The 16084-nt window shown below is 43.6% G+C and overlaps 1 protein-coding gene across 11 annotated transcripts in view; it reads left to right on the top strand.

Annotated features, from left to right (window-relative positions):
- scn1lab (sodium channel, voltage-gated, type I like, alpha b) overlaps window positions 1–16084 on the top strand; it is a 28406-nt gene that overhangs the window by 5246 nt on the left and 7076 nt on the right. For 2 of the 11 annotated variants that reach the window (XM_073495496.1, XM_073495497.1), the window contains exons 6-19: window positions 1161–1357; window positions 1409–1439; window positions 2243–2306; window positions 3159–3300; window positions 3871–4113; window positions 6290–6568; window positions 7218–7559; window positions 8466–8598; window positions 8773–9011; window positions 9106–9279; window positions 9928–10284; window positions 10382–10909; window positions 15263–15398; window positions 15901–16055. In XM_073495496.1, coding sequence (XP_073351597.1) covers window positions 1161–1357; window positions 1409–1439; window positions 2243–2306; window positions 3159–3300; window positions 3871–4113; window positions 6290–6568; window positions 7218–7559; window positions 8466–8598; window positions 8773–9011; window positions 9106–9279; window positions 9928–10284; window positions 10382–10909; window positions 15263–15398; window positions 15901–16055 — 3020 coding nt within the window. Of the gene's footprint in view, window positions 1–1160; window positions 1440–2242; window positions 2307–3158; window positions 3301–3870; window positions 4118–6285; window positions 6569–7217; window positions 7560–8465; window positions 8599–8772; window positions 9012–9105; window positions 9280–9927; window positions 10285–10381; window positions 10910–15262; window positions 15399–15900; window positions 16056–16084 lie in introns of all 11 variants that reach the window. The other 9 variants (XM_073495501.1, XM_073495503.1, XM_073495494.1 and 6 more) reach the window with 7 other exon arrangements.

Raw genomic sequence — 16084 nt, 5'->3', positions numbered from 1 at the left:
CGTTAAATATGAAGCTAGAGCCCGTAGGCAATTAGCTAAGCTTAGCATAGAGACTAGACGCAGATGCAAACAGCTAGCCTAGCTCTGTCCAAAGGTAAAAAACAGAACCTGCCAGATCCTCTACAGCTCCCTAATTGTCTTGCCCGTATCTTATGTGTTGGATCTGTACAGAAACCACAATGTAAAAACGACAAATTGTGCTTTAACTAGGATCAGTGACTTCCTCTCTAGAACACCACGACTTGCCGCCTTTACATTTCGGGGTAGTATATACTTCATAAACATAAAAACGTGTGAATTGAGAAGATTTAGATTTGCTAGTGGGCAGATTTTCAAACTGTAGATGGAGCCAGCTAGACCCGCTGTTTCCCCCTGCTTCTGTTTAGGTTTGGCAACCCAAGTGCAGACACAACAGACCTGTTGAAAAACAAGAAGCGAGCTTGAAGTAACAAAAGGCAGTCAAGACTGGGCAACAAAACAGCAATAATCCGAGAGCAAAAAACTAAACTAAACAGACCGACTGTACAGACAGCAAAGTGTCATCAATCTTCACATCCAACTCTCTTTCCCAAAATGTCAAACTTTTCCTTTATCAGGAAGTGTAGGTTGTGTTTCCTTCACAGTAGGCCAGCAACATAACTGGCTGAGAGGATAACCATTAATCACCACAACCACCCTCCAATTTCACTTCACTCAACCCTTTTTGCGCACACTACTGTGCCGATACGGATAAAAACAGCATGTGCGCTTGTCCTCATTGACCTTGTGCACATCACTTAGCATCGTGCGCTGCTCTTTGGGAATGCACTAAAATAGAGCTCAGTCTAGCCACAGCTGCTGTGAGAATATAGAATAAACAACAACACAAACAAAGACATCGTTCATTAACAATCATTTTCACAAAAAACAGTACCATATGCAGGAGAAATGTAGCTTTCTCTCGTGATTTATCCATGATTAGCAGTGATCTGTATCAGCCTGGTTCCTGTATGGCAGCACACAGTTCATACAGGAACCTCCACTGCAGATCCCCCTGGCTGCTCGCTACTGTAGACTCTTATTAGCAGCTTCTTCTCTACACAAGCTTGTGGCTGTAATTAGCAGGCAGTAATCATTCTGCGATGTCCCCCTCCCGCCCCCTTGCCCTCACTCTTGTTCAGGCTTGAAGACCATCGTCGGCGCACTGATCCAGTCGGTCAAAAAGCTGTCGGACGTCATGATCCTCACCGTGTTCTGCCTCAGCGTCTTCGCCCTCATCGGCCTGCAGCTCTTCATGGGCAACCTGAGGCAGAAGTGCGTGCGCTTGCCAGTCAGCACCAACGCCACGAACAGCACCAACGCCACCAGCAGCAGCAACGTCACCGCAGACGACATGATGTTCACCACGTTCACGCTGAACGCCACGGAGTTCAACTGGACAGAGTACATCAGCGATGAGAGTAAGCTGAGTCAGGCGGTGTGAAAATGCTGTTACATGTCTGCTAGGCGCACGTAGAGGTTAACCGGGGTCAAGTTAGCATCCGACCCAGACGGCCTGAGTCAGATTCTCCCTGCTTCATATGCAGAGATGGGTCAGGGTAGTGGTGGCAGTGGTGGATGTGTGGGGGAGGTCAGGCACGCTGGCCCGCTGCCATGATGAAGAGTGACAGCAATGGCTGGGAGCAGGGGCTGCGCTCTCTAACAAGGGCTGGTGGGAGAATGCGGTAAATGTGGCAGATAATCGCCACAACAATAAAACCCTCCACTTTCACCCCCTCACCACCCGTCGTCATTCTCCCATGGCCCATCTGTGTGGCATGAGCAGCCTAAAGTGCTAGTGGAGGGTGAGTCACTGGCCCGCCAGCAGGATATCGAGGAGACGTGCACCAGCTAGACTACAAGCTGACGCAGAGAGGAAGACGACAGGGCTGATTCAAATTTGTATGGATGTTTTAACGTCTTCAGGGTATCCATGACTACGTTTGCAGCAAAAAAAATCTGATGTAATTGTGATTTCATGACAGTAAATTGTTAAATGAGGACAGAGTGGCTGTGACTGCAATGATTAATGTGGTTGGGTGTTAAAATGAAATAACAGATGACCACCTTTCTCTCTCTTTCACATTACAATATTACACCTCACACAAAAACTGAAGAGAAACCCACAGGGTGCACGTCGTCTCTCTGTTCCCTCATCAACCTTTTTTCCATTTCTTCATATGTGGCGTTCACTGACCATCCCTCTGTCTCCCCCCTCCTCTAGGTAATTACTATTACCTCCCTGGCCGCAGGGACGCTCTGCTCTGTGGGAACGGCAGCGGTGCTGGGTAAGGCTTGACATGTTTTATTTATATGGCCAATTAGATGCACCACAAAGCTGAGCATACACAATTAGTGTCGACACTCGCCACCGCGCTGAGGCATCACAAGAATCTAAACTGCTGGTTAACTATGGGTGCATTTCACTTAATGTGTTTTGGCAAAATCCTTGTTGTCTGTGTATTGATTTTAGTTGATATTCAGGCCATTTGTCTAAATGTCAGTCCAAGAAGTCACACAGGCGTTTCAGTCGCAGTTTCAAACTTTCAAACCAGTTTTTTAGAGGTGAGGCAGAGAGTAATATACAGCAGGTGTGTCACATCCAAACTTGTAGTAAGATACAACATCGACACATATCACTACGCATAATGGTCCTGCATGGCGGCTTAACAGTACTTGGACAAGATTGTGTCATAAAATTTATGACAGGAACAATATTGAAAACAAAAAAGACACTGGATGGTTGGGAGACTTCTTGGCAACTTGCAAGCTGAGAACAAACAACATCAGGTGGTTTTCAACAGAAAACATGATTTGGTCTCTTTTTCAATGACAGTCAATACAAACAGTGTAAGATTAAAGATGGGGTGGGACTCCTTCTCTGTGTATCTTCCAACAATTGCCAACAGCAAATGTCCAAGTTCCAGACGCCCTGCAGGACATAAAAAGTACATAGTGTGCGGTCCTGGATCAAGGCCAGACTTGCGGATCCAGCAGTGCTGCAAATCAAAAGTTAACATCATGTTACAAATTCATTTGTGCTACAAAGCAATATAATGTATGTTTCTGCCATACATAATAATTATGTTCATATGCTACACATGGTACCTCTTGTTCCTAACACCTGTGTGTCCTGACAGGCTCTGTCCGGAGGGCTTCACATGCATCAAAGCTGGTCGTAATCCAGACTACGGCTACACCAGCTTTGACACCTTCAGCTGGGCGTTTCTCTCTCTGTTCCGACTAATGACCCAGGACTACTGGGAAAACCTCTACCAGCAGGTTGGTAGAGCTCCAGAGGATTCCCGTGACACATTTACAATCATTACAGAGTGCAGAAGTTGCTTGTCTTTTGGGAATATTTACCATCTGTAAAAGTCAGTGACAGTGAGCTTTGTAGAGCGTTTTTAACCCGTCATATCTTGTACGTAGGTCTGTGGCTGAAGATGCAAAACAAGAAACACATGAAATTAAAGCAGTGAATTTCATAATAAAAGCCAAGCTTCAGTCAGTAAATATCTGAGCAAACATATCCAGCGAGCTTTTTCAGTTTTTTCAAACGGGCGTGTCACTCTGTAATTATAGACTAGGCTGGTTATGTAAGGGTTTTTTTGTGTTTTGTTTTGCACTGCAGCAGCACAATGCCGAAATTTGATATTTGCAAAGTCACCAAACAATGGGATGACCACAACTGAACACGACATATTCTGTTTATTCAACTACAAAGAAGAGAAAAGACAAACATCAATGATGATGTCTGTCTTTTACTCTCATGAATAGCTGATAAACAGGTTGTTGTTCAAATCCTAACAACAACCTCTTCTCCTTTCCTGTCTGTCTTGAAACCATCAGACTTTGCGCGCAGCAGGAAAACCCTACATGATCTTCTTTGTGCTGGTGATCTTCCTGGGCTCCTTCTACCTGGTCAACCTGATCTTGGCTGTGGTGGCCATGGCTTATGACGAGCAGAACCAGGCGACCATCGAGGAGGCCCAGCAGAAGGAGGAGGAGTTCCAAGCCATGCTGGAGCAGCTGAAGAGACAGCAGGAGGAGGCACAGGCAGGACATTTCATCTCTTTAGAATCGAGAATGCCAGTCTGTATCTAATTATCTCAAACCTTTCATTTGACAATCATTTCTTAATCAACTTGATTGAGAATTCCATTAAAAAAGTGATGTTTTAACCTTTTAAAGCGGCAGGGAACTTTAAGGACCTTTACATTTTTTGTTGGAAAAGTTGGAGTATTTCATAACATAGATGAGTGTCTGGGAGAATGTCTTCGTGTTAACTGCGGAGACTCTGTTGACTCTTGAGCTTAAAGTCTTGAGCCAGCTGCCAAAATTACCGTTGCCCCGGGTAACAGAGGGATTTACTGTCCAGGATGACTGACACCCCTCTGCTGTTCCCTCTGGGCTCAGGAGTCCTTGTTCGACCTACAGGAAGAAAAATTAGCAGCCTGACATGCATGTGAATATACTTACTGTAGCTGTAACTGCTGGCACCATATATGTATTAGAGGCTCATTATCAAGGGACTAACCATACCTTCCTGGGCAGCCAACCAGTTATTTTGAAGCTTGTCATGGCAAAATCAGTCTATTTCTGTCCTGCTGCATGGCATTGATTGGCACAGATTGGTGATATACAGCAGTGATTTCCATCAAGGGGCACTTCAACCCCAGAGGCTACTTCTGCAGTTGCCAGGGGTTACGTGAAAACATTGTGGGGTAGCTCGACTAATGAAACAAAAATAGAAATTAGGATTTTGTCAGAAATATACATCCGTTTATGGATGTTTATGAGGAAAACAAACACCCAAATTGGTGTGATGCTAATCTCTAGCTATATACAGTATATTGTTACAATGACCAGCAACAATGGACTAGACCTCCATCCTGAGTAAGTTAGTTATCAAAAATAAATTGATAAATTGTATGAAAAAGTCAAAAAGTATTAGATAAATAGTTGAAGTAGTAACCTAAAGGTTTAGGTGACAAACAGTTGAAATAAAGCACCTAAATAATGGATAAACGAAAAGTTAGCTTAAAGTATTGTATAAATGGGCAGAATAGTTGACAGTTAGTTGACATAATTTGGTAAAAGTCAATAATTTAAATAACTGGCTAAAGGTGAACAGCTGAAATAGTTAGTTTCAAGTAAACCATTAAAATATTAAGCAGAAGGATTTGGTAAATGGTAGAAAGATCCAGCTCCTGTCATTCCTAGTGGAAATATTATGAATGCAGATTTGACAAAACTGACCATTGACATTGACAGTACAAGTGTATGTAAAATGATTGTAACAATATCTACTTTAATGTAGTGCTACTTAACATCCTCTTTAAAATTAATTGACAAGAACACATTTTGGAACATAACAGAGCAGGTTGGGTTGATGAGCTCATCTGATGTGACGTGGGGCTCGGTAACCCAAATTAGGTTGAGGACCACTGATGCACATACAGTACTTCAGGATGAATCAAGAGCTATATTTCTGTTTTACTTTTTGCATGTAGTTCAATACCACATGGCATCCTTCTTATCTCACCCTCATTAGCCGTACGTCAGATAGCTCGTCTTCTATCTTCCTGCCTTGCTTTACGTTCCTCTGCTCGATCCTTCAGTGGCTATTTAGCCAGGCTCAACAGTGTCTTATCAGGCTTGTGCACATTTAGATCATTGTTGTTGGCTGTAGTTGCCATGACATGACTCTTAAATCCTCTTACTATAGTGCTGTCTGCCTTGTGGGACACAGGCATTTCTCTCCATTAGAACAAAGATGAAAGATAAACAAGAGAAAGCAATGAAATTGAATTAAAGTGACATTCTTTGTTCCGTGATGTACCGATATGTTTGTGAGTTTGTGACTATACAGACAATCTTTTCCTTCTAAAGTACCAGATTTTACCTACTCACATCCCCCAACCTAGCTTCCTCGCATTTCATGGAGATATCGTGGAAAAATCCTAATATGAAGCAGAATGTCTGTTAATGCACATGATAGTGAATCATGTTCCTCAGGGGAAAATGCAAGAGATTCTCTGATGTTGTATTTGCTATGCATTGGTTTGCTCGGGAAATGTTTTGGTTTGCATGAAAACATTCAGGCGTCCATTTTTAGAAGGCGTCTGAGGCTTATTTGGCTCTTCATGCTGCTGCTGCTGCTGCTCTCAGCTGCCAGGCTTTTCTCCTCCACTCCAGTCCGCGAGAGCCTCTGAGACAGGCACGGGGTCGCCATGACAACTGTGTTTGTGCTCTGATTGGCTGGCAGGTTGCCGCGGCAGCAGCCATGGAGAGCGGAGAGTACAGCGGGAGAGGGGGCCCCACCTCCGAGTCCTCCTCAGGGACGTCTAAGCTCAGCTCGAAAAGTGCCAAGGAGCGACGCAACAGGCGCAAGAAGAGGAAGCAGAGGGAGGAGGAGGAGGAGAGGGGGGCAAGGGACAAGTTCCACAAGTCTGAGTCCGAGGACAGCATCAAGAGGTCCAGCTTTCGCTTCTCCATCGATGCCAACAGGCTCTCCTATGAGAAGAGATGCTCCTCACCCAATCAGGTGAATACTTCCCTGATAAAGGAATAAAAAGTGGTGCCCTTCGGTGGGTAAAATTGGACTGAATTTGGTCTTCTCAGACATGTCACATCACGCCACTGATACAATTAAAGCCAATAAAAACAAATATATAAAACTAGGGCCACCCATCACAGTATGTATTCTTTCAAAAGGAGTTAGATGAGAAGATGAACACCACTCTAATATCTGTCCTTTCACTCTAAAGCTAGAGCCAGTAGCCGATTAGCTCATTTTAGGTTGGCATGAAGACTGGAAGCAGGAGAAATCAGATAGATGGACTGAAATCGTATTGTCTTAGTGTGTTTTTTTTTCCTCTCCAAAACTACATTGTGCCCCTTTAATAGTTATTAAGCTTCAAAGGGGGGTGATTTTGTTGCCTTCACACTGAACCAGGCTAGCTGTTTCCCCTTGTAGCCAGTCTTTATGCTAAGCTAAGCTAACTGGCTGTAACTTCTATTTAGCATAGAAACATGAGAGTGGTATCAATCTTCTCATCTAACTCTGCAAGAAAGCAAATAAGTGTAATTCCCAAAATCTATTTCTTTGCACAGACACAGACACAATTAAAGACAAATCAAGGAAAATTCACCATTCCCTCCGTCCTCTAACCCCACATCTCTTTCTTCATCAGTCTCTCCTCAGCATCCGTGGATCCCTCTTCTCACCTCGGAGGAACAGCCGAGCGAGCCTGTTCAGCTTCCGCGGCCGCGCGCGCGACATGGGCTCCGAGAACGACTTCGCCGACGACGAGCACAGCACCTTCGAGGAGAGCGACAGCCGCCGGGGCTCCCTGTTCTTGCCGCGCCGCCTCGAGCGCCGCTGCAGCGCCGTCAGCCAGACCAGCCTCGGTGCGCCAAGGATCATGCTGCCCGCCAACGGCAAGATGCACTGCTCCGTAGACTGCAACGGTGTGGTGTCGCTGGTCGGTGGGACGTCTGTAACAACCTCCCCTGTAGGTCTCCTGCTGCCTGAGGTGACTTAACTGCTTGCTTCATGCTTCAAGTTCATACACTGTAGTTACATTTATCCCCATCCTAGTGTTCTTATGTTGTTAAATAAATTAGTCATTTGTGTGTAAAGTCCATCATCAAAGACATTTTTAAATTATTTGTTGAATTGTTTCAAATCGAAGCCTACATTTGTAGACAGTGTGAGACTTTAAGAGATAGGTTTGGTGATATTCTATACTTTTCTCATCGACTGAAGACCTAAATCTTTACGAACAAAATGTATACTTCCACTTTATATTAGCTTTTTGATGGACTGGCATTCATGGTGCCAAGAGGATGTACCCAATTGACTTTGGTGATCCCCTGACGCGTCAATTCCACTGGGCGGGTCTCCCTAACCTCACTGTACGATGCTGTTTTGTTTCTTCCTCCACTTCATATCCCACCGGGAGTGTTTCAGAAGTGGAGCATCATGCTTGCCTCATATTGTTGACTTCCTCAGATTGTGTTTGGCTATGTCTTTAAATAGTTTTGTTAATTGTCTGTTTTAAGTGTGTTTATCTTTATATTCGCTGACTTTGTTGTGCTGTAGATTAGAGTCTGACAGGGAGTTATATTTTGAAAATTGACCGGATGCACCATGCAACGCTGCCTGACTTCCTCTTTGGCTTGATCGGCTCTGTGCAGCTTGAAGTGATATTATCTACAGAGGAATCCCAATACATTCATTGTTGGTTTTGTTCTTTTCATGGGATTTATTGACAAAAAGAAAAATTCAGAATATCGCCAAACTCATCCTTCAGACTTCCTACACACCCTCATAGCTGTTCTGTTCAAGTTCCTTAAACATCTCCTTTTATGACATTTAGCGCTTGAATGTCTTGGCATGAATCTGTTTATTTGATATTTTTTGTTTGTTTTTTTCCCAGGGGACAACCACAGATACTGAGCTTAAGAAACGGAGGTCAGGTTTTCACCAGCCATCCATGGATTATTTAGATGAACCAGGGGGCAGGCAGAGAGCCATGAGTGTGGCCAGTATCCTCACCAACACCATGGAAGGTAAACGGTCACGCCACATGTTTTTGACCTTCTTGAATTATTTTCATTCCTGTCTTGAACTTTACGCCATGACCTCTTAGCTCTGGAGAAAACTAGGAAGGCATATACTGTGTAAAAGAATACATTTTACCTGCTTTTTCTTATAACAAAAAGTGCTGATTTCTCCTTTTCCAGAGCTTGAAGAGTCGAGACAGAAATGCCCCCCTTGCTGGTATAGATTTGCCAACACCGGTCTGATCTGGGACTGTTGCCCAGCATGGCTGAAAATCAAGGATGTAGTCAGCATGGTGGTCATGGACCCATTTGTGGATCTTGCCATCACCATTTGTATCGTCCTCAACACCCTTTTCATGGCCATGGAGCATTACCCCATGACTCCAGAATTCGCTAACGTCCTCTCAGTTGGAAACCTGGCAAGTATTGTGTGATATGCGTACAAACAACATCAACATGTATCATGATGCAGATTGGGGTTTAAAAGTAGAATTTTGCCCTTTTTGTCATTAGGTGTTCACAGGCATCTTCACAGCAGAGATGTGCTTTAAGATCATTGCCCTGGATCCCTACTACTACTTCCAGGAGGGTTGGAACGTCTTTGACGGCATCATTGTCAGTCTGAGTCTGGTAGAGCTCGGCTTGGCCAATGTGGAAGGCCTGTCTGTGCTCAGGTCCTTCAGATTGGTAAGAGCTCTACCTGAGTAATATCTTCTTAGAAAAGCTGAATTACATGAACTGTCTGCTCTTTAGAAGAGTTAAGGTGTACCTGTGCTCCTGTAGTCAGGCCATGATGGCTCTCTCAATAACATTCATGCTATTAATGAGGTAATGATGTAACGAGAGCTTTTGTGCAGTTCATGAAATGTTCCACTGAGAGTTGTGGCCGTTGGGGCATTGTGTGTTTTTTTCTGTTCACCTGATTAGCTTTGTATGACTGTTGCTGTGCTTCTAGTTTGTTTGAGCCTATAGTCTGTCTTCTTTTACATGTTGAAATTGAGCACACACTCACTGAAATGCTAGGAATAAGAGTTAGATAATCCTGATACCACTCTCACATCTGTCTGTTTTTTTGGGGCAGCTCTCTTTGCCTGTCTTTTCTTCAATCTTTTGTCATCACTTGGCATGTTTGGTAGTATAAGCCGTCACCAGGACAGCTGGAATTGGTAGCGTTCCCTTTTGATAGACAGATTTGTTTTTACCTGTGGACAATGCCAGGCTAGAGGCTATGAGAATTAATATTATATATAGTTATATATTCATTAATCTATTGAATGTTAATCATGTAGAAAAACATCGTGAAAATCAGACACTTTCAACTTTCTCTTGAAACAGCTGAGGGTTTTCAAACTGGCCAAGTCCTGGCCCACTCTGAACATGCTGATCAAGATCATCGGTAACTCAGTGGGCGCTCTGGGGAACTTGACTCTGGTGCTGGCCATCATCGTGTTCATCTTTGCCGTGGTAGGCATGCAGCTGTTTGGCAAGAGCTACAAGGAGTGTGTGTGTAAGATTGCCGACGACTGTCAGCTGCCTCGCTGGCACATGCACGACTTCTTCCACTCCTTCCTCATCGTGTTCCGGGTGCTGTGCGGAGAGTGGATCGAGACGATGTGGGACTGCATGGAGGTGGCCGGGCAGAGCATGTGCCTGATTGTCTTCATGATGGTCATGGTCATTGGAAACTTGGTGGTATGGGGTTCTACCTCTTTATTTTCCAGATTATAAGTCCTTTAGACACTAATTTTGTTTAATAGTTATAAGGTCAATCATGTCCACTTCTTCCCAGGTTCTGAACCTGTTCCTGGCTCTCCTCCTGAGCTCATTCAGCGCTGACAACCTGGCAGCAACAGATGATGACAGTGAGATGAACAACCTGCAGATCGCAGTTGGCCGGATCCAGCGGGGCATCGCATTCGTCAAAACAACTGTGCGGCATTTCCTCCAGAGCGTCTGCTTTGGTGGGAGCGGTAAGGGCTCTGGTCTGGCTGAGGAGAGCAAACCTCTAGATGAACTGCACAGCAACGGCAAGAGCAACTGCATCTCCAACCACACTTCAGTGGAGATCACCAAAGACCCCAGCGGGGTGTACATCACAGAGGGCAATGGACGGCCAGGAGGGGGGCTGGTAGTTGGGGTCGTGGTTGGTGGGGACACTACAGGGAAGTACCCAGTGGAGGAATGTGACTACATGTCATTCATTCATAACCCCAGCCTGACAGTCACGGTGCCTATCGCTGTGGGCGAGTCGGACTTTGAAAACCTAAACACAGAAGATTTCAGCAGCGACTCGTCGGATGTGGAGGGCAGCAAAGAGGTAAGATGAAGGTCTTTGATTGGATGACTGACGTCTCTGTCAGTTTTTAGGAAATCTCTTGAGTCACATAGCGTTTGTATCAGATTAGCTCCCTTTATATGTGTAAAAGTTAACACCCTACGCAAGTCAGCCAATGTATGAATATGTCAGGATTTGCATAGAGATGGCTTTTTCACCGAACAGTCAAGCAGTTTGAAAATAACATACCTGCTGACTCATTTCTACATTCATCACGCTGTGGGGATCGTCTGGAGTTAGACTTAGTCCTAGAAGAAGAAACAGCCATGACAATTAATGACTCAAATTTGCTTTTGTCCTAAGTGTACGTGTCAGTGTGTTTGTGTACAGCAAAATGCAGTTCAGTATTATACACACGTGTGAAAGAGACTACGTAGTTCCTTGTTCCGTGCGTCACTGGGAAAATTTGCATATTTGTGCATGTGTGAGGATGAAATGAATGAAACAGCAATCTGTTTTTTTCTAAATTTAAAGAGGTGATCATAGCGTCATCAATAGCGTAGCAAATTTTGTAATGTATTGGCTATTCTAACAGAACAAATGCCAGGTTTGATGTCAAGTGTTGCCAGGCTGACAGAGCATTTGGGCTGTGCTCCCTGGTGATGTCAACCTGCCACTGTGGGTGTGGTGCCAATTCCCTGTGATTCAAAACAAACCCAGGAGACTATTTCGAGCGATGGCACCGCATGCTCCATATCTGGATCAAGCAATGCTCTCTCGTGTCACTGCTGATCTCCACACCCTGTAGCCAGGAGTTGGTGAATTGTGATAGTTAATCACCAGTTAAAATATATTTGGACATTTCTGACCCACTGTGTTATCAAGTTTGATCAAATTACAGTTAGTAAATATTAAAGATCCCATATTATCCACATTTTTAGGTTCATACTTTTGTTTTTGGTGTCTACTAGAAAATGTTTACATTCTATAATGTTCAGAAAATACATTATTTTTCTCTTACTGTCCATTGCTGCAGTACCTCTATTCATCCTCCATGTGAATGCTCTATGTCAGTGCCTTGGCCATACTGAGGGCAGTGACTGTATAGTTGTGACATCACAACCTTACAGGAGTCCTGGCGGTTCGTTAAAAGGCTCAGTTTCTGATTATGAGCTTTGTGCATTTCTCCGTGGATTGAGCATTTTGATGTTTTCATAGTATTTTATAGCACCTCGACAGGAAATCTCACTTTCAGCAATATGGGACCTTTAATTTAGGCATTTAGAGTTACACAATAAACATTTGGTGTGAGCTGTTGGTGTGTCTGTTGTGTGATATGAGTGTCAAGCAGCTTTCCACTCTTTTACATTGCATCTAATGAGGAAAATGCTTTCAGGGAAATCTAAATTGTTGTTTCTTGTGGCTAACTTGTTCCCCAACTGTGCCTTGCAGCAAAAACAGACTTGAGGTTGTATGCTGGCTTTTGGTGTGTTTGACTTACTTTTTTTTTAACCCCCCGTTTGTTATTGCAGCTGTGTCACAGGCGCTCTCAAGGTTTTCAGTGAGAGGAGAATTGTAAGACCACTTTATTGTACCATAGCACTAACCATGAGGACTGCCTATGCCATTACAGACAAACAACATATTTTTTCTCATACCTTCAATGGATTGCCCATTTTCGTTCTTTGCCTGGTCTGCCCTCCGTCCCCCACCCCTTTTCCCACCCCACCCTCTTTGCTTTACACCTCCCCTTCCCCAAACAGCAGCACTCAATGCTGTAAGTCTTCCCTTTACCCTCTCCCTCCCCTGTCATAACTTATCTCCAAGCATCAGGCTGTATTGCAGTTACAAACCATTAGGAATGAGCAACACCACCTTTTTCCATTGATAGACAAACTCATCTAACATGATCTTTGCTTTTGATTCATTGCTTGGTTTTTGACTTGGTTTTGGGACTTGATTGGCATCAACACACCGAGCTTGAGAATGAAGGAAGAGAGGAGGTGGAGGAGAATGAGGAAAAAAGATGGAATGGAGGAATGAATTTTGCTGTAGTTTGACAAAATTCATTTGTCTGGTTCATAGCCCATGCATACACACATGAAGTAGTTGTATGTACTTGTTTTCTGTGATACTCAAATTGTAGTGGAGTGATGAAAGAGTCTTTACAGAATTCTTTCCAACAAGATCATTTTGAAACACATAAGAATCAATATGGATCTTTGCAGGGTGGTAAAAACAGATAACACATGCCAATTTATATTCAAACACATTTTTAGACTTACTTAGGATGGTGCACCATATGAAGGTATTTTTTCATTTTCTATTTTCCTCAAACAGGGCTCCAGACTACATTTTAACTGTCCCAGAGAATTATTGTAACCAACCAAAGTGAATTTAAACTGGCCCAAAATCAAGATGTTGCTTCTTCTCTTTTTAAGTATCATCTCGTACGTTTATTTATTGTACACTTGTCGTGTTGTTACTCTGAACAGAAACTCTCAGTCCTGCTGTGTGTTTGGCTGTTAGTTGCATTAACTCTGTTAGCTCCCTCAACCAAACACAATGCAGGACCCTGCTGCCCATCAACTGCTAACAGCTAACTAGCGCTTCTCCTGCCAATTTCAACATGGAGTTGTTGTTCACAATGTAGCATTAGCAGGAAAAAATAGTGTGTTCCACGTCGATAGTGAGTTTACGTGTCCTTCCGGATTTTAACATGTAATATTTTTTGTAGGCCTTTCGCTGAGTAGCCTGCCAGTGATATTAACGATAGTAACAGCATGAGAAGATGTACTCCATCATAGTCAACAGTTTGTAATTTGATTACTGATATTTACAAAGATGCATACAAAAATCCCTTTTGTCCCAAAGATCTCTCTGTGGTCCCCGGGACGATGGGACGCTGTTAGTCTTGAGCCCTGTTGAAATATAAAATTGAAGAAGCACCATCCCTAATTACACTGGATATTGTATATACATCTAAGATATGGTGCATTCACACAATTGTTGTGTATTAGTTGCCCTGTTCTTTGAGCTTCTATACCTGTGTTATCCTCTTTCCTTCCACTGCAAATATCACATCGGTCAACTAAATACCAAATATAGTAAAACTTGCTAAAAACCTTCAAAATAACAGCCTGTTAGGTTAAGAGCAAAAGCCTCATATAATCCATGTGCAGAGGAGGTAAAATGGGTTTCTTGCTGAAGGATAGAAAGAGAAACAGGAGGGAAACATCCCCCCAGAAAACGATGCACTTGCGAGCAGCATGCTTCCATCATTCCCATGCCGTATTAGCTGGGTCCCACGGCAATCAGAGCTGCTGCACTGTCTAGGATGACATGTTCCCGCACTTTACACCCCAGACAGATCAGACATGAGGCCACTTAACACCATGTTTGCCCAAAGAAAAACAGACAGGAAGCCTTACGACACCAAAAAGTCTCACTATATGCAGATGATGCTGTAATATACATAGAAGATCACTGCATTTTAGGGGTTTCAGAGGAGTGTTGTCAGGGTTAGCATGGAAGACAGAGTTAAATGAACTTGACAACAGCAGCAATACTTGTCCTTACATGTGTTTTGCATCTTGCTAAGAAGGATGTACCATACTTAGTCCTGTATGTTTTCTGGGTATGCATGGGTGCTAATCTAACATGTTTTACAAATGGGAACAAAAAAAAATGCCAGACCACATGCTGTCTTATAAACAGTGCACAGTACTGGTTTTTGCTGGTAAGCTAATGTGGTTTTCCGTCTACTTCAACACAAACAGAAGAAGCTTGTACACTGCTTTCAAGGAATGGAAATAACGTGTTTTCATGTCACTGAGGAAAATGTTCAGCGGCCCCTCTGTGGGTGGATTTCTAGCTTTGAGGGTGGGGAAATTATTATTCACAGAAACAATTATGGAAATGGGATAAATTGTAAACAAGATGATTTGGGGTCATTTTTCAGTCGACATGAAAATACTTCAGCACACGTTCTGCTTGGTACTATTTCAGGCTTGGATTGATAATGCACTGGAATACTGCATGCACTCTTTCTCAAATGAGGGCACATCAAACGTACCCACAGAGCATTTCCGTAACGCCAACCTCCCCATGCTTTAATCTGATTTGAGCCATCAGATAAAACTAATTTCAAAGCCTGTAGGTACATTTGATCGATGCTGCATGTGATGATGATAATACAATGAAGATAACTTTAAAGAGGCCAACTCTGTGAGCTATTACAGTGCCTAGGTATACAGTTGTGGCACTGGATTACATGTGAATGGAGAATCACAATGATAACCAGCTCAGAAGGTTGGCTCCAATAACCACTGAACCTTTGCGTTTCAGGCACTGTTGTGTAACTTTGTGCTTTTATTTTCTCCCTCGTCCATGCAGAAGCTCGATGTAGAGCCCCAGCGTCTGAGCTCATCCGAGGGGAGCACAGTCGATATTCGGCCCCCAGGAGATGGGGTGGATTCAGTGGAGCTGGAGCCAGAGGAGTCACTCGACCCAGAGGCCTGCTTCACAGAGGGTGAGAGGGATGTGAGGGAGGATGATGGGAAGTGGGAAAGTGGGACAGAGCGAGAAAGGTGGGGGATGAATTGCTTCCAACAGCACATTTCAAGACATAGAGTACATCGCGTTAACTGCTTGTGCTTAGCACCGGTGTGCATACTCACCGCTGAGTGACAGTGAATCCAAATGCTCAGCAGGACAAAAGGAGAAGTAGTCTGTGGGATTGTCTGGGTTTGTAATGTAACCTGACATGTAGTCCGACACACCTCCACAACCTACAAATACCTCTGCAGAGTGTGAAATACAAACACAATGTTGACGATTGAGGACCTGAAATGGGTTAGTAGGTCTATCACAATAACTACTTTTTGTTGAGTTATATGTACTGGAAACAAACTCAGCGATTAATAATAAAGGACAAGAGGAAGAGAGATTTGTTTTGGTTTAATCATACCTTCACCTTTAGTCAACATGAACCCCATAATAACTCCTGTGGTCATTTCTTTACATCCCTACAGGCTGTGTACGCAGGTTCCAGTGCTGCCAGATCAATGAGGAGGCAGCACATTATAAGAGCTGGTGGAATCTCAGGAAAACCTGCTTTATCATAGTGGAGCACAACTGGTTTGAATCCTTCATCATATTCATGATTCTGCTCAGCAGTGGAGCACTGGTACGTGTTTTTTGTATCATTGCATGTGC

The sequence above is a fragment of the Pagrus major genome, chromosome 24 (assembly GCF_040436345.1).
Source record: "Pagrus major chromosome 24, Pma_NU_1.0".
Taxonomy (NCBI): Eukaryota; Metazoa; Chordata; class Actinopteri; order Spariformes; family Sparidae; genus Pagrus; species Pagrus major.
The sequence above is the reverse complement of the archived record's forward strand: the minus strand, read 5'-3'. Positions and strand labels throughout refer to the sequence as shown.